The sequence below is a fragment of the Schistocerca piceifrons genome, chromosome 10, assembly GCF_021461385.2.
Source record: "Schistocerca piceifrons isolate TAMUIC-IGC-003096 chromosome 10, iqSchPice1.1, whole genome shotgun sequence".
Classification (NCBI taxonomy): domain Eukaryota; kingdom Metazoa; phylum Arthropoda; class Insecta; order Orthoptera; family Acrididae; genus Schistocerca; species Schistocerca piceifrons.
In genome coordinates, this window is record NC_060147.1 from 138,903,033 (window position 1) to 138,926,080 (window position 23,048).

A 23,048-nucleotide genomic window follows, 5' to 3' on the forward strand; every position below is an offset into this window, starting at 1 on the left:
ACCCAGGAGACTTGCCCAATTTAATCCTCATACTACTGAAAAGATGAAGTGTTAGTGTCAGTGGTGTTGAGAAACAGGTGAATTCATTGAAATTGAACAAATCTCCTGGCCCTGATGGAATCCCTGTCAGATTCTATACTGAATTTGCAGCTGAGTTAGCGTGTGTTCTAATTATAATCTGTTGAATAATATGTCATGCCTTCAATGACTACTGTAGGGGAATATTTGTCAAATGACATTTCACAAAATCCAAGGAAATTCTGATTGTATGTAAAGGCTGTTAATGGCACAAAAGTTAGTGTCCAGCCTGTAGAAAATGAGACAGGAACTGAAACTGAGGGTAGCAAAGCACATTCTGAAATGCTTAACTCCGTTTACAAACGTACCTTTACAAAGGACGATCTGGGAGAATTGCCTCAATTTAATCCTCGTGCCACTGAAAAGATAAGTGTAATAAGTAATATTGATTCAGGCAGGCTAGAAAAAAATCTCACCTTCATACTCTTGGATATTGTTGAACTTAGAATATGTTAAAATGATGGACTAAGTAAGGAACATGTGTTTTTTATATTTTTTTGTATTCCCCAAAAATATTTCTGCTCTAAGATACAGCCCTCCAAAGATGACACTGCACATACCATTTTGAAGATGCAAATTTTGGAAAGAATTCAAAGTGCTGTCTTTGGAACAGTTCTAGATATTTTGTTGGGAATTTTTTTTATTTGAAAGATAATTGCTTTATGATTACAAAGAAGTCCTCCGTTTGGACTTATCTGTCAAAGTTATTTTACTATAGTGTTATGAACTTTTTTATAATTTATGGAATTTATATATTTTTTTTTCAAAAATGCAAATCCATTAAATTTTGATTTTTTTCTGTTGATTACTGCCATATAGTTCTACATTCCCCGAAAAGGAGAGCTTCTGCTTTTAGGTTTAACTTCTGCTTTTAGGTTTAATTTTTGCCATAAATAAAACTTGTTGTATTACCACATTATCACATAACAGGCTCATAAAAATTAAAACCTAGCCTTATTTAACATAATTTCAGTTTTGAAATATGTGTAAGAGATTCATTTTTTTAAGCATTTTAAATGGTTCCAAAATGTATGTGGAAGGTCCTAAGACTTAGAGGTTTCGATTTATACAACTTCTGTACATTCTGTTTTGTACTGAAATTAGCCATTCAATGAACTAAAAATATGTTCCGCTGCTTCATTATCTTCCTTTGATGTAGAGTGATGACTTCCTGTTGAACCAGTAAGAACTGGAGCACTTGCAATCTGCAAAACATTGTGAACAGGACGTGAGCACTTGTGGTGTTGTTGCTGTCCTTCAGCTGGAAACCTATATCCAGCAGCTGGTCCATGTGATAGCATAAAGTTCACTATAATTAGTTCAACTCACAACTGGTATCTATAATCTCTGCAATCCACCAGTCACAGTCATACACACACGCCACAGACATCCTCGTTCTCAGGTTGTGAAAGTGAATATCTTCAACTTTTATAGTCCTGTCTTCCTCAGTTGCGTTGGCGTTCATAAGAAGAAGAACAATACCAAAAATGCAACAGGAGCGTAATATGTAGGAAATTGTCCACGCAACCTGCCACTGATGATGCCTCGCAGAAAATAAAGGCGAAACGCGTATGGCACTAAAATTGTGTTTTACTCAGTTGCTGTCAGACAGTCCATAAGTAAAAATTATTAATATACCGTGAAGTGAATATAATCGTGCTGTTTCTAGGGTGTTGGCCAAACGAATGAAATTTCTTCTTTCTTGCTCTTTAAAGTGTGTGTGCAATATGAGTTCGCCCATTACTTTGAGTCCAAAAATGTGTCTTCTGAATTCCTTTCGCAGGAGTAGTTTGTTTGGACCATTCTGTTTTTTGCTCACGGAATTCTTCAATTTCCTCTTTGGACAAAAGTATGAGGGCTGTGGATGTGTAATATTTCACGACTCTCTTAAAATCCTCAACATTCTTAATCACAGCTCTATTTGGTCTGGAAATGTTATGTTTTGTAGCACGGTGCTTCAGCAGGCCTCCTACACCATCACAAGACCCTTTCTCCTGACCAGTAGCACTGTGTACCCAGTCAGCTTGCACAAGTGACTTACTCAATTCCAACAGCTGGTAACGATTTTTAAAATCACTACGAGTACCGTCAGAAGTAATAATGATCTTCTCCGCCCCTATTGGTAATTGAAGTATTTCGTGCATTGCTACCAAAGCGTGTGCTGAGTCATATCCTGTGTCATCACTTATAACTGCAACACTTGTGGTCTTGTTTTGAAAATATGTCATTCCTGTAAAAATTGAAACTGTTGCTACTCCAATGACACCCTCGTACTTCTTGCAGCAGAATTACAGACCGATCTGGTCTGAGAACTTCAGCAAAATCACAATGTGGTGTTGTTGCAATTCCTTCGGCTGCTGGTGTGTTACTGCTTTCACTGACCATTTACCAAGTTCATCAATGAATCTGTCAAAGACAGCAGTTTTCTTAATTAGTTTATTTTCCTCCCATGTCGCATATGTAATTTCTGCAGGTCACATATGTAATTCCTGCAGAGTTATCTGCTACGTCTTCTGGACCAAGTGTCTGTAAAGACAGTCCTCCCTTTCTTCTACATCTATATCTACATATATATACTCCGCTAGCCACCAAGTGGTGTGTGGCTGAGGGCACAATTCGCGCCAAAGTCACATTTCGCACCCTCTGTTCCACTCGCGGATCGCGCGAGGGAAAAACGACTGTCTGAATGCCTCAGTACGAGCTCTTATTTCCCTTATCTTTGAATGATGAGCATTGTGCGATTTTAAAGTTGGTGGTAATAATATATGCTCTACATCCTCGGTGAAGATTGAATATCGGAATTTAGTGAGCAGCTCCTTCTGTTTAGTGCGTCGCCTATCTGCAGGTGTGTCCCACTTCAAACTTTCTATGAGATTTGTAACGCTATCGCGATGGCTAAATGTACCAGTCACGAATCTTGCCGCTCTTCTTTGGACCTTCTCAATCTCTCGAATCAGACCCAACTGGTAAGGGTCCCATACAGATGAACAATACTCAAAGACCGGACGAACTAAAATATTGTAAGCTATTTCCTTTGTTGAAGGACTGCATCGCTTCAGGATTCTACCGATAAACCGCACTCTAGAGTTCGCCTTACCCGTTACTTGTGTAATCTAATTGTTCCATTTGAGATCATTTCGAATAGTCATACCCAGATACTTGACTGATGTTACCACTTCCAAAGACTGATCATTTATTTTGTACTCGTACATTAATGGGGATTTTCGCCTTGTTATACGCAATGGGTTACACTTACTAATATTGAGAGATAACTGCCAGTCATTACACCACTAATTTATTTTCTGCAAATCCTCATTGATTTGTTCACAACTTTCGTGTGACACTTTCCTGTAGACTACAGCATCATCGGCAAACAGTCTAAGGCCGCTGTCAATACCATCAACCAAATCGTTTATGTAAATCCTAAAAAGCAGAGGACCTATTATGCTGCCGTGGGGCGCACGTGAAGTTACTCTTGTTTATGTTCAAGTTACCCCATTCAGGACGTCATACTGTCCCCTGTCTGTTAGAAAACTTTCTATCCAACCGCATATGTCATTGGATAAACCGTAAGCACGCACTTTTTGTAGCAAGCGACAGTGCGAAACTGAGTCGAACGCGTTTCAAAAGTCGAGAAATATGGCATCAACCTGGGAGTCGGTATCTAGAGCCTGTTGTATATCATGGACAAAGAGGGCCAGCTGTGTCTCGCATGACCGCTGTTTCCTAAAACTGTGCTGGTTTCTGCAGATGAGCTTCTCAGAGTCTAGAAAGGTCATTATGTCTGAACACAAAATATGTTCCATGATTGTACGACAAATCGACGTCAGTGAAATTGGCCGGTAAGTATGTGCATCCGATTTTCTACCATTTTTATAGATTGCTATGACCTGGGCCTTCTTCCAGTCCCGTGGAACTTTCCGCCGTTCCGATGATCTCTGATGGATGACGGATAAGAATGGTGCTATATTTGTAGCATAGTCAACATATAATCTAAAAGGGATACCTTCTGGGTCATTTGCCTTCCTGGCGTCTAAGGATCTTAACTGTTTTACAATCCCAGATACATTAAACACTATGTTGGCCATCCTTACGTTTGTTCAGTTATTGAAAGGGGGAATGGTGCTGCAGTCCTCTATCATAAACGAGTGTTTGAAAGCTAGGTTTAAAATTTCTCCCTTCTGTTTATCATCATTATCCATACTGTCAGCAAGAGAAGGTATTGAATTATTTGTAGCGTTCATAGATTTTACGTATGACCAAAATTTTTTGGGCTATTTTTAGAATCTGCAGATAAAATATTGCTTTCAAATTCATTAAAAGAGTCTCTCATTGTCCTCCTTACAGCTGCTTTCATTTCTCATAATTTCTGTTTGTCAGCAGGGCAGTGACTACGTTTAAAACGACTGTGCAAAATTCTCTGCTTTTTCAGCAACTTCCTAATATGTTTGTTGTACCAAGGTGGATCCTTTCCCTCCCCTATACTTTTGCTAGGCACATATTTCTCTAGCACGTGGTGGACAATACCTTTAAATTCCGACCAAAGATGCTCAATATCTTTTGTGTCCCGCAGTGAATGCTTGGAGCTGACTATGAAGATATTCATTAATGACACTTTTATTTGCTTTCCCAAACAAGAAAACTCTTTCTTGAAACAAACAAGTCTCTCGCTTTACGTCACAGACTACTAATGACTTCATACGCCCAACCCAGGTGTCATATGTCATACTCCAGAAAGTTCTTCAAAGTTACCGTCCAAAGTACAAAGTTTTCGCAGTACACACATAAACAGACATCTCTAGGTCGGTGTGAAACTTCCCATTTAAGTCATAGTACATAAAATTTTGATCTTCCAATATGTGAAGTTGTACAGTTGCTCTTATAAATTGCAAAAGTTTCTTTAATAATGCAAGTCATGTACCTCTTCACTTTCACAACTTTTTGACCTTCAACTGTTAAAGTTATACTGACTTTTTTGTTGGCGCTCTGGCGAGAACAGTCCCATTTATCTTCTAGATAAAAAGGCTGCACTATTTGAACTTGAGCTACCTCAACAGAATGACCGTAATAGGGATTTGGTCTTCCCAAGACTCCTTTTACAGACCTCACATTTCTTGATTTTCTTACCATGTACTTTGATACTGATGGAACGTGCTTCAGAATTGTTTTCTTTGAAAATGTATCTGGAATGATAGTTAAAACTTGCACCTTTGCACTGTAGGATGCACAATATTCAATAGCTGAATTGATATTTGTGAAAAATTCCTGGCAAGAGTGCTTTGGTTCTTTCTTCTGAAGATGGAATTTCTACTTTGAAGAGTGTGGTCAGTTTTCCTGTAGTGTATTCATCAATAGCTTTAGTAATTTCTCTGCACTTTCTTGATGCACAGAGCTTATGACTCGACTTTGCTGACCACGGTTCGTTAACAGGAATAACACCTACCTCTGTAGTTGACTGATTCTTGGTATTTAATTCTTCCTCTATTGATGCAGAATCTGCATCATCTGCACCATGGGAGGCTTCACCTTGTTCAGATACTATCATTGTTGTTCTGTCAAAACATTTAGAACACAAAAAGTCGTCACTGGGAAACATCTTCACTTACAAACAGAGTCTTCAAACGAGAACACTGATTCCCAACGTGAACAAAGTCTGTTTTTTTGTGTGTCTTACATATCACTCTTTTATGGCTATGCAAATAGTCAGCACACTTCACTCTCCTGTGGCCCCAGTCAGAAGACATTTCAAACACTCCTTTTCACCAAACACACCGCTTCTGTGTCAACTGGCAAATTCTTCACGAAAACACACCACTCACTGGATGGTCTCAGATTTCATAGAAGCTCGTCCAGCAAACAAATTAGCACTGAACAACTACAATACAGAAACCTGCGATGAACAACCACAACAAAGAAACTGGCGAGAAACTACAACAAAGTGTAAGAAATATCTACAACAATGAAAGTGCAAAGAAATAACTGCAACAAAGAAAGAACTTAGACATAACTACTACAAAGACAATAGAAATAAACATTGTAACAAAGAAAATAGTAAAAAACAACTTCAGTGAAACCTTGAAAGTTAAAAAAAAGATTTCTTAAAATAAAACGTGTCCAACTTAAAAGTGGAAGCTGTCCTTTACAGAGAAAATAGTACTACATGGTACTAATCAACAGAAGAAATCTAACTTTTCTGGACTGGTATTAAATGAAACACCAAGTTTACTGTTCCCAGAATGAAATTTTCACTCTGCAGCAGAGTGTGTGCTGATATGAAACTTCCTGGCAGATTAAAACTGTATGCTGGACTGAGACTTGAACTCGAGACCTTCGCCTTTCGTGGGCAAGTGCTCTACCGTCTGAGCTACCCAAGCAGGACTATCGACCCGTCCTCAAAATTTTACTTCCGCCAGTACCTCATCTCTTACCGTCCAAACTTCACAGAAGTTCTGCAGAACTTGCAGGACTAGCACTACGGGAAGAAAGGATATGTGGAGACACAACTTAGCCACAGCATGGGGGATGTTTCCAGAATGAAATTTTCACTCTGCAGAGGAGTGTGCGTTGATTCGAAACTTCGGTCCAGCACACAGTTTTAAACTGCCAACATCAACTTCCCAGAAGCAAGAAACATAACAATGAGCCCACAAGCACCTTGCCGTGGATCACGACTGAAGATAAACAAATATGGGACCCCCATAAGGCCTGTAGTGAACTGTAGGAACAACCCAACATTCAAACTCAATAAAATGCTCTTCAAAATTCTCAAAGAAGCATACACATTCAGTAATGAGAGAACACTTAAAAACGCAGCAGAATTTACACAACATGTCAGAAATGTAGAAGTTCTTGCTGGAGCCACACTTGCCTCATTTGACATACAAAATCTTTATTCCTCTGTGCCAGTAGATCTCACACTACAACAAAAGCACAAAAAAATCCCATCAACCCACATCACTGAACTAATGGACCTGTTCGAATTCACACTTTCACACAACTGCTTTAAATTTAACAATAAAATCTACAAACAAACATGTGGCCTGGCAATGGGGTCAAACCTTTGTGGATTGTTAGCTGAAATTTTTATAAGTAATTTAGAAGACAAAATCCTAAATTCCAATCACCACCTGTTCAAAAATGTCATATTCTACTACAGATATGTAGATGATACCATCATTTTAATCCGTGGCACAAAAGATGAATCAGTGGGTTGAAACAGTTACTCAATAATTAGTATGAAAGTATAAAATTCACAGTTGAACACCAAACAGATTACAGTAATAAATTTTTTAGACCTTTCCGTTAGAATAAAGAACAACATACATCAGTTTGAAATCTATCGGAAGTGTACGACAACACCTACTACAATCCACAGTTCCCCATTTCACCCCCCCTGTGAGCCCAGGGGTTAGAATAGGCCCGAGGTATTCCTGCATGTCGTAAGAGGCGACTAAAAGGAGACACCGTTCGACCTTTACGTGCTGGTCCCTGTAGGGTTTGACCTCCATTTTTCAAAATTTTCCCGAAGAGAGAGCCGATTGGGGAAGAGTGCCTTACACGGTGCATTCTATCTTTCGTCCATTGAAATCTTTAGCCCACTATCACATCGTGGCATTGCAGTCCCACTCGTCCTTCATCTCTTGAGTGAGGACACCTTCCTGGGTGTGTATTTGTCCACCCACTGTGCAGTGTCATTTTCTGCATCGACGATGACCGTGGAATTCTTTGCACCTCATATCCGGCACGGTAGCCAGTCCGTTGTGGTGTGGCCGCCACGTACCCTGTCGGTTGTAGTCCCCTGACTGCACAGGGATCGTTCTGCCAATTCCTGCACCGGTAACTCCCCACATATGCCAATGAGTGGATGGCCGTCACCTTGGGGCACAGGGACTCCCGGCAATGGCCGTCCTGCCAGGTGGCCTTCGCTGCGGCTGGGTGGCGCCCGTGGGGTCGGCCCCTCGTCGGAGGGTGTAGCGTAAGGGGGGATGACACGCGATGAAGCTTGCCACGTCATCACTTGCTGGTGATCAGACTCCAGCAATCTCTAAGCTTTCCGAGTCTCAGTACAACGCAAGGAAGTATGATCCTAGATTGTTCACCCCCCTCCCCCCCCGGCCACACCGTGGGAGGAATACCAGGCTAAGGATGGCTGTGAACCTTATTTGCCCCAGCACCTCGTATGTACGAGAGCTGATGGGGACTCCTTTGTCTCGACGAAGCGAGCCTCAGTTTTTCTAGAGCATTTAGAGGACAAGTTTGGGGAGGTGGGAGGCTTGTCCAAAATACGGTCAGCATCGGTCTTCATAAAAACGGCGTCCTCTGCCCAGTCGTGGGCATTACTCCTTTGTGACGTGCTGGGGGATATTTCCATTACCGTCACGCCTCATAAGAGCCTAAATATGGTCTAGGGTATTATATTCCAGAGGGACCTTCTTTTGCAGTCTGACGACGAGCTGTGCACCAACTTAGAGCGACGAGGAGGTCATTTTGGCGTGTCCGTCGGGGTCTGAGGGATAATCGGGTTCCCAGGTGACACATTACCCGAGAAGTTCAAGTTGATGGTCTATCACTGTGATGTAAAGCCGTGTATCCCTCCCCCTATGTGGTGCTTCAAGTGCCGGATGTTCGGCCGTGTCTTCCCACTGTGCTTCCGGCATAACGAGGAGAGATTGTGGATGACCGTCCCATCCCGATACTCCACGTGCCCTGCCTCCCATCTGTGTCATCTGCAGAGAGCAAATTCCCCCTCGCTCACCGAACTGCGGGACTGTACGACGAGAAACAAAAATCGTGGAAAACGAGACCCTGGACCGACTGACCTACACTGAGGCTAAGAGGAAATTTGAGCACCTACATCCTGTGGCTATTACCTCCACTTACGCTGCCGCTAAGAGAACAGTTGTAGCCACACCAGTTCCGCGAGTTCCGGTCAGCTCTCGGAGCCAGAAGACTACACCTGCCACCTTGATGGTGAGGCGCACCTCCCTCCCTGTTGCTCCCACACCACCTTCCTCGGGGGCACTGTCACCCCGACCGTCGTGGTCACGAGTCCCCACTTCTCAGCTGCAGAAGTGTAAGTCTTCTTCGGCTCCTCTCACTAGTAAGGGGCCCTCGGGTCACTCCCTTAACAGGTTTCTGCTACTGTGAAAGGTGACACCTGCCAGTGGCCGAAGCAGCCGGTCGTAGGACTTCACGATCGTCCCCAGTCCCGGAGACTGAATCGGTGAAGCCGTCCTCGCCAGAGAAACCTAATGATCGGCGAGAGAAATCCAGAAAGGAGACCCCCGAGACCGAGTGAATTGCGGTGGCACCCACACTACCACTGCCTACGAGCTCTGCATCTGAGGGTGAGGTGAAGATTCTGGTGTCTGCCGAGGACCTAGATCTCGCCAGACCCTCAGACACGGTGGGTATAGCCTGTCCGGGAAATAAGTCAGTGGCGTAGCCTGCCTCGTCGAGTGTTTCGTGTCTTCCCAGTCCCACGATCGTGTCATCCTCCAGTGGAATTGCGGCAGTTTTTTCCACCACCTGGCTGAGCTGTGGTAACTGTTAAGCTTTACACCTGCTTTTTGCATTGCCTTTCAGCAAACCTGGTTCCCAGCAATGCGGACCATTGCCCTTCGCGGCTGCAGGGGATATGACGAGAACTGTAGCGAATACAGTAGTGTGTCAGGTGGAGTTTCAGTTTATGTCGTGAACTCGGCATGTAGTGAACCTGTGCCCTTCAAACTCCTCTCGAAGCTGTGGCTGTCAGGATACGGACGACACAGGAAATAACTGCACTGTATATCTCCCTCCGGAAGGTTCGGTACCCCTGAACGTATTGGCTGCACTGATTGATCGACTCCCTAAACCTTTCCAATTTTGGGGAGATTTTAACACCCGTAACACCTTGTGGGGTAGCACCGTGCTTACTGGCCGTGGCAGAGCTGTTGAAGATTTACTGTAGTAACTCGACTTCAACCTCCCCAGTATTTATACTGGGGCCGCCACATTTTTCAGTGTGGCTCGTAGTAGTTACTCGGCCATTGATTTATCAATTTGCAGCCCAGGACTTCTCCCGTGTATCCACTAGAGAGCACGACACCCTGTACGGTAGTGACCACTTCCCCATTTTTCTGTCACTTCCCCGGCATCGTGCCCACGGATGCCTACCCGTATGGGCTTTAAACGAGGCAGACTGGGTGGCCTTCACCTCTGCTGTCATCATTGAATCTCTCCCACACGGTGCCACCAATGTTGTATCGAGCAGGTCACTACAGAGGAAAACTCGATCCCTCGTTCTCTAGAGTGTCCCCAGCGAAAGACGGTCCCTTCGCTGTCACTGGAAGTCGCCGAGGCAATTAAAGAGGATCGGGGAGCTCTACAGCGACATAAGTGGCACCCTTTGCTGGAGCACCTGATAGCCTTCGAGGAGATCCGTGTCCGCATTCGCCTGCTTATAAAACGACAGGAGGAGGAGTGTTGAGAGAGGTACATTTGAACCGTTGGGTGCCATATGTCACCTTCCCGAGTCTGGACGAAGATCAGATGTCTTTTTGGGTGCCGGAATGCAACAGGTGTCGCTGACGCTAACATCGACGACGTGCTCTCTACCGACACAAAAACGATTGTCGAACACTGTGCTGTAGCCTCTGCATCGGAGAACTACCCCCTAGCCTTTCGCACTCTGAAACGGCGGATTGGAGGGAAAGTGATTTTGTTCACTGCGTGCCACAGTGAATCCTATAATGCCCCATTTACAGAGTGGGAGCTCCTCAGTGCCCTTGCACATTGCCCCGTCACATCTCCTGGGCCAGATCCGATACACAGTCAGATGATTAAACATCTCTTGTCTGACGACAAGCGACTTCGTGATCTTCAACCAGATCTGGTGTGATGGCATCTTTCTGTTGCACTAGCGGGAGAGTACCATCATACCAGTGCTCAAACCCGGCAAAAACAAGCTCAATGTGGATAGCTATTGGTTCATCGGCCTCACTGAAGTTCTCTGTAAGCAACAGGAACGTATGGTGTGTTGGCGATTGGGTTGGGTCCTGGAGTTACGTGGCCTACTGGCTCCGTGCCAGGGCAGTTTCCGCCATTCGCTCTACCGCTAACAATCTTGTGTCCCTCGAACAGTGTTTTCCAGATGCCAACACCTTGTTGCCGTCTTTTCTGATTTACAAAAAGTGTATGATACCACCTTGTGACACGATCTCCTTGCCACATTATACGAGTGGGGTCTCAGAGGCCTACTCCCACTTTTTATCCAGAATTTCTCGTCACTTCATACTTTCCATATCCAAGTTGGTGCCTCCCATAGTTCCCCCCCATATCCAGGAGAATGGGGTCCTGCAGGGCTCTGTATTGAGTGTATCTCTGTTTTTAGTGGCCATTAACGGTCTAGTTGCAGCTGTAGGGCTGTCCGTCTCACCCTCTCTGTGTGCATTTCGTACTGCAGCACCAGTACGGGTGTTGCTGAGTGACGCCTACAGGGAGCCATCCACAAGACGCAGTCCTGGGCTCTAGCCCACAGCTTCCAGTTTCGGCTGTGTTACGCACTCGTGTCGGTGTCGTACCGTTCGTCTGGAACCAGAACTTTACATTACTTACGTTCCCTTCACTGTAATGGAGACGTATCGATTTTTAGGACTGGTTTATGACTCCCGATTGACTTGCTTCCTCACCTTAGTCAGCTTGAGCAGATGTGCTGGCAGCACCTCAATGCCCTCCGCTGCCCGAGCAACACCGACTGGGATGCAATCGCTCTACACTGCTGCAGCTCTACAGAGCCCTTGTTCAATCCCACCTCGACTACGGGAGTCCGGTTTATGTTTCGGTGGCACCTTCTGTTGCGTTTACTCGACCCAGTACACAACTGTGGCTTTGGACTAGGGACGGTAGCTTTTAGGGCGAGTCCGATGACCGGCATCCTGGCGGAGGCTGGAGTCCCTCCACTGCAGCTCAGGTGTGCACAACTGCTCGCCAGTTAAGTTGCACATTTTCATAGTTCTCCTGCGCATCCAAATTACCGTCTCCTTTTCCCACCCACGTTGGTTCATCTCCTACAGCGGCACCCCAGGTCAGGACTCACGAATGCGGTTCGCGTCCGGTCCCTGCTGTCTGAACTGGAGTCCTTGCCTTTACCACCTGTACTCGAGGTCCATTTGTGTACACCTCCATAGTGCGCACCTAGGCCGTGGCTTCGTCTGGACCTTTAACACGACCCCAAAGGACTCAGTTCACCCTGCGGCTCTCCGCTGTCACTTCCTCTCGATTCTTGATGTGTACCGAGGCCGTGAATTGTTTACACTGACTGCTCGATGGCTGATGGTCACGTCGGCTTCACGTATGTCCGTGGAGGACATTTTGAACAGTATTCCTTGCCTGCTGGCTGCAGTATTTTCACTGCAGAGCTGGTGGCTATATCTCCTGCTCTTGAGCACATCTGTTCATGCACTGGGGAGTCGTTTCTTCTGTCCCCCGACTCCTTGAGCAGCCTACGAGCTATCAACCAGTGCTACCTTCGCCATCGTTTGATAGCGTCCATTCAGGAGTCCGTATATACCCTGGACCGTTCCCGTCATTCAGTGGTGTTTGCGTGGACCCCAGCCAGGTCACGTCGGCATCCCAGGCAACAAATTTTCTGACAATCTATCCGAACAGGCGATGCGGAAACAGCTTCTGGAGATGGGCACCTCTGAACCTGATCTGTGTTATGACTTATGCCGTAGGGTTTTTTGGCTTTGGGAGACGGAATGGCATAACAGTATGTACAACAAACTGTGTGTCATTAAGGAGACTACGAATGTGTGGAAGTCTTCCATGCGGGCCTCTTGCAGGAAATCAGTTGTCCTCTTCTGGCTCCGTATTGGCCACGCTTGGGCGACCCACTGTTACCTCCTGTGCCGTGGAGACCCGCCTCAGTGTTGGTGCGATGCCCGGTTGACAGTGGTTCATATTCTGGTGCACTGTCCCACTTTGACTGCCCTGCAACGAAATCTTCGGTTACCGGACTAGTTGCCGCAAATTTTATATGACAACGCCTCATCGGCTTATTTAGTTTTACGTTTTATTCGTGTGGGTGGGTTTTATCATTTGATCTAAGTTTTAGCACATGTCCTTTGTCCCTCTGTGCCCTCCACTCTAGTGCTTTCAGGGTGGAGATTTTAATATGTTGCAGAGTGGCTGGCTTCTCCTTTTTTATTCTCATGGTCAGCCAGCCATGGTAATCTGCTTTCTTGTCTTTAATCTCTTTTTCCCTGTTTCTTGCATCTCTCTATGGTTATCTTGTCTGATTTTGTCCATTTTAGTGTTTGTTGGCCTTCTGTCATTCTTGTAGTTTTCTCCTTTCTTCCAACTGTGTTTTATATGTCTCGATTATTTTAACCCCCCCCCCCCCCACACACACACACACCTACCTTAATATTTACCATAAATATTTAGTTAAGTTATCATGACATCCCCCAAATGTACAAGGGATTAACCTCATTTACAAAAATATCATCACACCAACAGCTTGTACCCCCTGTCAGCTTGAAACTATATGTACATCAATTACTGGCACAAACTGTACATCCACCTGTACATTGGAAGCATTATCGAATGTATTACCTCAGCATTTAGGCAGTTATTACATGTAACAAATATACTCCTAAGAACCCCTGCTTTGAAAGTTTGTCCTCATCAAATCGCTCCTCCCACCCCCTCTCTCCCTCTGACTTTTTTGTTCTCTTTCTCTCGCTCTGCATCCAGCCTTTCATTTCTGTCTGAGCGTCCCAACCAAAATTGTTATTTGCGTATAATTTTACCACTGTAGCCAACATAATTATTGCACTTAAAAGTTGCAACATGTTACCTTATTGTATAAACGAGTATAAAGTTTAAGCTATATTAACTGGACAAAATCGGATTTATATACCACCTGAAATATTTATTACAATACATGTATTCAACATCTCAAAACAAAGATCTCCAAAACTCGCAAAACTCTTTAAATTTATTCTGTAAAATTCTTTAGAATTTATCCTGTAATAATGTTGTTACAGTGTACATTCTTTGTACTTTGTGGAAATGTTTCTCTTCTGCTATATGAGCCTTGCACCTAATAGTTTCCTGACACCATATTTGTTTACAAAATACGACAGTATACATGTGACGTGTTACGACAGTGAAAGGAACCTGTGACCATTGGAGGTACTCTATTTCTCTGTTTTAATTATTTTATTTCTACCGCTAGATATATGTTCTGGTTTTTGTCAAAAACCATGTTCTAAAATAGTGTTTTGTTTCTCCCACTAGACAGTGCCACATGTTCCTCCAAAAAATCATAACACAACACACAGACATATGTCGTACTAATAAATGTAAATCCACCTGATGATGGAGATTTAAACCTTCGAAACGCATTGTGGGGATAAATAAGCAGGTTTCATTTAATGTCAATAACAGTCGCGGTAAAGCCTAACCAAAATTGTTTGCATTTAAAGTGGACTGGCATTTTTGGGGGGAAAGAAATCTGTAAATTATGAAAAAAATTCAAAAGACGACAGTAAAAGAACTTTGACAGCTATGTCCAAACAGAGGGTACCATTGTAATCATAAAGCAATTAGCTTTAAAATAAAACAAACTCTAACAAAATATCTAGAACTGTTATAGAGATACAGCACTTTAAAAAAATTTCTGATATTCGCATCTTCAAAATGGTGTTCGTAATGGTATCTTTGGAGGCCTGTATCTCGGAGCAGGAATTTTTTTGGAGAAAACAAAAAAATATGTGTTTCTTACTTACTCCTGAATTTTAATATATGCTAAATTCAATAACATTTGAGACTACGAAGGTAGCCCCCCTGCCAGAAGTGATACGGATTGTGCCTATTACTGTCAGCAATGTTAGTAAACAGCTGAAAGTGTTAAAAAACTGAACCAAGTTCCAGGATCCAGTGGAATTCATATCAGATTCTATATGGAGTTTCCTGCTGAGTTAGCCCATCTTCTGACTATAATCTATCCCTCGAACAAAAAACTGTGCTCAGTAGTTGGAAGAAAGCATAGGTCACACCCGTGTGCAAGAAAGGTAGTAGAAGTGATCCAGAAAACTACTGTCCAGTATCCTTGACACAGATTTGTTGTAGAATCTTAGAACATACTCTGTTCAAACACGATGAGGTATCTCGAACAGAATGACCACCTTCATGCCAACCCACATCGTTTCTGAAAACATCAAACATATTATGTGAAACCCAATTTGAACTTCTCTCACATGACATACTGAAAGCTTCAGATGAAATCAGTTAGTTAGATGCAGTATTTCTTGATTTCCAAAAAGCATTTGAGTCAGTGCCACACCTACACTTATTGTCAGGAGTTTGATCATATAGGTATAAAGTGGCATTTGTGACTGGATCGATGACTTTCGCAGTGTGTTGTTTCGGATGGAAGGTCATCGTCAGTAACATCGGGTGTGCTCCACGAAAGTGCATCGGGATTCTTGCTGTATGTTTTGTATAATAATAACCTCGCAGACAATATTAATAGTAACCTCAGGCTGTTTGCAGATGACGCAATTATATATAATGAAGTACTGTCAGAAAGAAGCTGCATGAATATTCAGTCAGATCCTACTAAGATTTTAAAGTGGTGCAAAGACTGGCATCATGCTTTATACATTCAGAAATCTAAAATTGTGCGCTTCACAAAATGTAAAAACCTAGCATAATACCGATAGGTCACAGTTGGAATCGACCGACTCCTACAAATAGCTGGGTGTAGCACTTTGTAGGGATAGGAAATGGAGCAGGCTCAGTTGTGGGTAACGCAGGTAGTAGACTTCGTGGGTAGAATACTGGGGAGTGCAGTCAGTCTACAAAGGAGATTGCTTACATATCGCTCGTGTGACCCGTTCTAGAAAATTGGTCGAGTGTGTGGGCCTCGCAACAAATAGGGCTTGTGGGGAATATTGCTCGTATACAGAGAAGTGCGGCATCAGTTGTCACAGGTTTCTTTGATGTGTGGGAGAGTGTAACAGGAACTAAACAGGAAGACTCTTGAAGATAGATGTAAACTATCCCGAGAAAGTCTGTTAACAAAGTTTCAAGAATTGGCTTTAAATAGTGACTCTCAGAATATACTGAAACCTCCGCGTATTGCTCACAATAGGATCACGAGAACAAGATTAGAATTATTACGGCAGATATACAGACGTTCAAATATTCATTCTTTGCGCACTCAGTATGTGGACGGAACGGGAAGAAACCCTAAGTGGTACAGTGGGACATACCCTCTGCTGTGCACTTCACAGTGGTTTGCAGAGTATAGATGTAGATGTGTATGCTCCTACTTTTGAGTACATTTTCATCGGTACGTGGTCAGTTGTAATAAACTTAATGTCTCGCTAGAGTGTATTACGGTATTAGTAACTTACTGAAACAAACGGAAAAGTAGGATTAACTGTTTATCTACATTGGATTTTACGTGATTTTGCACAAGTTATTCCAAATCTACACTTAAGTGGTTATATACCAACAAACTTTCCTCAATGATTTCCCATCTCCTTGACCTTCAGAATGTAAAAAATTTTGATATCGTGTTTGTTTATTATCGGTATTCTTTTGTACTTGACTTAGGTCTCTTAAGGGTCACATAAATAACTATTTCTAATATAACTTTCAGTTTACCAGTAATTTTTCAATCATTCAGGGTGGTAGTGATCCAGAACTTGTGACCATCTTCCTCCAGTTTTCTTTTTTTGCTTTTTGTGGGGATGGAAATCCAAAAACTTCTTTTGAAGTTTATTGCTGTTCAGTACAGCCACTTGCACTATCAAGATTTTTTTGGTTGTCATGGTCAAATATTCTGTTGCATATTCTATTTATTATTATTATTATTATTATTATTATTTTGTAATTTAATTGTTCAACATTTATTGTTTTACATTTTTTCCCGTTGAGTTATTTCTGCGTATGTCATTACATGTTCTGTTACCTTGTTTCATTGGCACAAGGATCCAACTGATAAAATGTATCATTAAAAAATATTTTATGGAATTTTGTTTTCTTACGTCACTGTCGGAATGGCTTACTGGCAGTCATATATTAGATTGGAGCATAAGATTGTAGTGTTTTTGTTTTGCATGTCAGTATTTAATACGCCAGAAAATAGAGTGCCGAGCAGGGAAATTGGATCATTTCCGACATATTCTTCTGTGTGAGTTCAGTAGAGGGGTGACAGCAACGGATGCTGCCAGAAACATTTGCACCGTGTATGAGGATAATGTCATTGAGAGAGAACACCGTGAAAATAGTTCTGTTCCCTTTGAGGAGGATCATTCTGACACTAGTGGCTCTCTGGCATTGTGACAAACTGTGAGCGTTCCACTGTCGTTTGACATTTGCATCCACCGGGGAAGATTCAAAATTCAAGTGTACGAGTACGATACGTACTGAGCCAAAATCACAAAAATCAGCTGCTGGCTATACGTGCAGCTCACCAGTTGGCTCGTGAACAACACCGACCATTCCTATCCGGTATAGTCCCCGGTAACAAGAAATGGTGTTTTTATGCTAAAATAAGGAAAAGAAACGAATGGTCGAGGTCAAACAAAGTGGCAGCTCTCCTTACAAAGACTTGTGGTGTGCACGTTACGTATCTCGTGGAACAGTGACGGTTTGGTGTACTACGGATTACTTCCCTAAGATGTTACCGTCACTGCTGACATTTATTGTCGAGAACTGAGAGGTCTTGCAGACCCAATGCAGGAACGGTGACCAGGAAGACTGTGTGAAGCGGTTCTAGTCCACGATAATGCCTGCTTGCATTCTGCTACATTGACAAAGCACACTTTCCATTCGTTCCACTGGGAAGTCATTCCACAACCACCTTATTCACCTGACCTCGTGCCTTCAGATTTTTGCCTTTTCGCTTCTCTGTCGAAAAATGTTCCAGGAATTTCTTTTCTGGGTGAAAAGGGGCACCGGATGTAGCTCTGCGAGTTCTTCGCCTCGAAACCTCACAATTTCTAGTCGCGGAATCGAAAAGTCCACCGTGACGGACTGTTGTAAATAGTGAAGGAGACACTATTATTGATGATGACTTAAGTCTCTGTTATGTCTGTCTGTTGCATTTATTAAATTTATGGGAAACTGCTACAAACTTATGCACCGACCCAGTATTTTCTGCTTGCAGTGCAACTGACCAGCTGGGTGACACGGCACCGCGTTCTGGCTTTATGTACGACTTCAAGACGTCTGAAGTTGTTGTCAGGAGGTGGGACAAGGATGCAGAGGACCTGGACATTAAAGGTCAGCCCCCACGTGATATCTTCTCTCGGTGCTGTAACGCCTAAATATTCCATTTCTAAAATAAAGCGGAGACGAATCCCAGACAGGCACAAAATAAGACTGCTAAACAAGTAAGCTTTCGACCGAAAGACCTTCTTCTGAATGAGACGATGCGCGCGTGCGCGCACACACACACACACACACACACACACACACACACACACACACACACACACGTACGTTCGTGCAAACACAACTCGCACACGTGTGACCACTGTCTCTGATTTGTGTTTGTGTGAATGTCTGCGCGTGTGTTTAGTTCACAGGAAGGCTGTTGGGCAGAAAGCTTACTTGTTTAGCAGTCTTTTTGTTGTGCCTGTCTGCGATTACACATCTCCATTACACGGTGAGTAGTAATGTGTCCTTTTCATAATATTGTCATTGTTCCGTCGTGGATTTTCCGTAGTTTGATTACTGAAATACAATTAGTATTACTGTGATTTGTTTGCTTACAGTTTATGTGATTTTTCTCATTGTTCTAGTAGGTGTAAAAAGAAACTTTTGTTGATTTTTCTCGTGTAATGAACAGGTCTTTCAGCTGTGCGTGAAATTGACACTTGTAATCTTCCTCTCAGCTCGGTGCTCCCTCACGTACAACTTGTGGGCGTATATCCGTTGCTCCATCTGTGCGTGTCATTCGATCCTTCTCTCCACTTCCTCAAAACTCTGTGTTTGTGTGAATTTCCTGATTGCATCTTGATCCTGTAAATTTGATGATTATAATTCCTCAAGATCTTTGTTCTGTTTGTCAGTGCCATTTGGGTCTAGTAATATTACATTCCGAGAATATGTGAATCTGGTGAGTTGACCCATTCCTTCTGCACGGCCTATGAGTTGGAATCTTCACATGCGCAGTGTAAGTGTGATTCTAGGAATTTGCCTTCAAATTTCTGCATAGGGTTTTGGGTGATGTGTTCCATCCCATACGTTTTTTCTCATAATGTTATGTTCTTTTACTTCTCATTGTTCTTATAATTTTAGTATTGGAGAGTAAGTTTCCCTGATACGCTAAGTGCTTGTGGCTCAGTCTCTTTCCAGGAAAAACATTATTTGTTAATTGGAATGCTCTTTTTATTTTCTGAAAGTTTTGATTGCATGGCCTCCATTTCATTACAATTTTCAGTGAGCCAGTCACCTAAGTATCTAAATTCCTTAACACGGAAAACTTTCTCATTGCCAATTTTGAGCTCATTATTTTCATATCGGTCACAAAATTAGTATTACCATTTTCCCCGCTTTTTCCAGCAATATTTAAAGTTGCTTTCATGTGTCAGTGATACCTTTTCCAAGTAGTGCTATGTCATCTGCAAAGAGTAGACAGTCTAATTGTAGCTAAGGCTTTACTGTATGAAGTGGGAAATGCTCGAACACATCGAGTGTACACTGTGGAGTGGAGGCAGCACATTACCAACTGACGTAACCATTTGCAAAATGTGAGACAGTGAAATGGCAATCCCTAGCTTTTACCTCAAGGAAAAAAAAATGGTAAACAGAACAGTATTTGTTCGAGAGAATAATGGGACCGTATGCACATCCATCATGTGGAAGCTCACATATTTTAGTTAGTAAAACTTCTATCCGTTATGGATGAGGATAACTGAGACTGTGATGAATAAAGGTTTCTTTAATGTGTGTGTGTGTGTGTGTGTGTGTGTGTGTGTGTGTGTGTGTGTGTGTTTTATTATTTTTTTCCTTTTTTTTCCCTCTCAACTATGTAGAGTCATACTCAACAGTATCCGAACGACCTGAACAACATTTCGCCTTATTCGCATGCAACCCGCATAATGCAGCTGTCTAACAGGTCCTCTAATCACTCCGCGGTACAGTCGTTTGACTATTAAAATGGTTCCAACAAGTCACCACTAGAAAACACTTCTCTGTATCGCAATAACTCAAGGTGTAAAGTAATACCACGATACTACAAATATCAGAGAACACCTTATTACAGATAAGACTGTCCTTAAGGCTTGTAAGCTCACATTTATTACAATAAATGAAATACGTGAAATGTTACCACTCTCATTATTACGTCAGATAGGTAATGCACATAGTAAGTTCGTCGTATTCATGATTTCCTCTTCAAAGTAACATACTGTACTTATTATTTAACACAAAATGACATTAAAAAGTTCAGTTATTCATGAACAGCTAGATGAGAATATGTATAAACTTCAAATGACACGACGAACTGTCTCGTTCCGCATATGGATTCAAACCCAGCTCATGCAGACTAAGCAAAGATTTCGTGACTGACGGAAATTAACAGTCATTCCTGATTAGGTACACAGAGAGTGACATACCTCGATTTTAGACAGTATCAGTTAGCAAATATCAACTTTAAATTGCATAACGCAAACATTTTTAACAGACGCGAATTCCTACCCAGCATCTATTGTCCCTGTTAACGAACTACGAGAGATGTTAAATATTGCTTCTTCACAAGTAACTTACTTGAAATGCTGTGAGGTAAAGCTTTGTGTTGGACACGGATTCGAACCCAGAACCTAATCGGATTGCTATCGAAGCACAGTCAAATGTGACATATCGGATTTTCATGGCAATAGCAAGATGTTTTAACTGAAATGGCGAGACGAAACATTTTTTCCTTCCCAGGACTCCAACCCGGCATCTATTGCTGTTATATTCTAGAGAAAATGAATGTTAAATATGGGTTTGTTACACCAGCAGCGACATGTGACCATGTTTGAACTAGAAATAATATAACCATGAGTTCAGTGCTAACTGGGAATCGAACCCCATACATACCGTTGTAGACTACACACAAAGAGACGTCAGCTGCCGAATTTCCGAGTTTTTCTCCACCAGCAGCTCGGACTAACATCGTTGAACTTACAGTGATCTCGCAAATAGTTCTGTATCTCACTGGGAGTCAAAAACGTCAGATATCGTTAGTGTTGACAACGAATGAAAATACACTAAAAATAAAAATGATTTATTATCCACCAGCAGATAAGTGTTCTCGTGCTAGAGCTTGATAATACATAATGAAAACTTTAGTTCTGGGCCAGGATTCAAACCCACTCACGCGCAATATGTGGAGGTGTTGAGGAATCTGCAGTTTTGAACAAACAACAAATTTTAGTCGAGCTGTACTGTTATGAAGGGATCAAATTCCGCGTTAAGGGCGGTCTGAGTTGCGTTCCCAGTTCAGAATCAATTTTATCGACATGCAGAAGCTCAAATAAAAGATGGAATAAGTGTCCTGTGACCCTACATAGCGTTTGTTTCGTCACTAGAAATAAATAACTAGTACAAGATACTGGTGATAGAGTTTCTACATGTCGCCACTCCTGACTTTATTGTGGTTCTACCTAATGTCTAGCTAGAGAAGGAATATCATGTTTAATGTGAATTTCAGACCGCAACGTCATGATACCTTCTTCACTTGCCGTAGCCAGAAGGGAACAGAATTTCTCTCTCCCTATCAAAAACCATCGGCAGAAGTTGGAATCGAACCCAGACCGTAAGTATATGAACCTATCTCCAATCAAAACATCATAACGCCGTTGCGCCACACTGGATGAGAATTCTGACACACAGGCTCCCTGTAGTGGTTTGCAGCATGTTCAGTACATTCATTTACTTGGTTGACCGTATCGCCATGAACTAGCTGCTTCGGCTACCCAGTCTTTACATTCGACTCTGTTTTGTAATTGCCGAAATAAAATCACGTAACTGCCACATACACAGAACTGCCAACAGTGTAGGATGCAGAAATTTAAATAGGAAGTGTTCCTTTTCACTTGAGCTACTCTATTGCGCTATCTGTTTGTTGAAAACATCAAACAATGCACAATAAATGCTGTAACTGTCTGTCTCTCAGAAGTCTAGATTCGGCCGTATGCGGTATCTCAAAGCAAGTGCGGATGTTCTGGAGGAATTGTTGGTGACTTCTGGAGCTTCTGTAGCTACATGTCAGCCAGTAGCGTAACGGTAAGCGTCGCGCACTGTAGATAAGACGTCGCGAGTTCGAGTACATTCACTGCTACAATTTTAAAACGCAATTCTGTTGTCTGCTGAAGTTATCAATCTAATGGAACTTTGGACATAATTCCCTTCACTTCTCAACCCAAAATAGCCGCATGTGGAAAAAGGGCTAACTTTTTCGACATTTTGTTCTTTTCAGGTTTAATAGGCGACCAGGCAGCATATGCATCTCGAAACTTTTGTATTATGTATGGGGAGAGCGCACCGTGCCAAAATACGTCAGAAAAGTATTTTCTACATTAGCTGTCATGTGGTAGTGGCATTATGTTCATCTTCAAACCTTGTTTGACAGCTTTGACTCAGAACAAGTTTTCTACATGCATGTAATCAATAAACTGCATGTGTATTGTCAGACTGTTATAGATAACATCAGAGAATTCGCATATATCGTTGATGATTAACTTCTCTCTCATGTTTACTATTGTTTTAACAACACTAAATGAAACCGTGCGAAGATTGTGCACTGTGTTATAAGAAATGAAATTAAACTACCCACGATAAGCTTATGACGAAAGTCTGTTTTAATAAAACTGAGTATCTGTGTACAAGCGTGCCTTTATCAGCACGAATTAGTAAAATACTGCCCACTTAGCTTTCGATTGGGTCTGTATTTAATTGGTATACTGTGTCGTACTCAAGAG

General features: G+C 42.4%; 1 protein-coding gene across 2 annotated transcripts in view; it reads left to right on the forward strand.

The window, feature by feature from the left end:
* Positions 1 to 23,048, forward strand: part of LOC124718855 (protein AAR2 homolog) — a 115,069-nt gene that overhangs the window by 15,739 nt on the left and 76,282 nt on the right. For both annotated transcript variants that reach the window (XM_047244480.1, XM_047244479.1), the window contains exon 2: positions 18,245 to 18,360. In XM_047244480.1, coding sequence (XP_047100436.1) covers positions 18,245 to 18,360 — 116 coding nt within the window. The remainder of the gene's footprint in view (positions 1 to 18,244; positions 18,361 to 23,048) is intronic.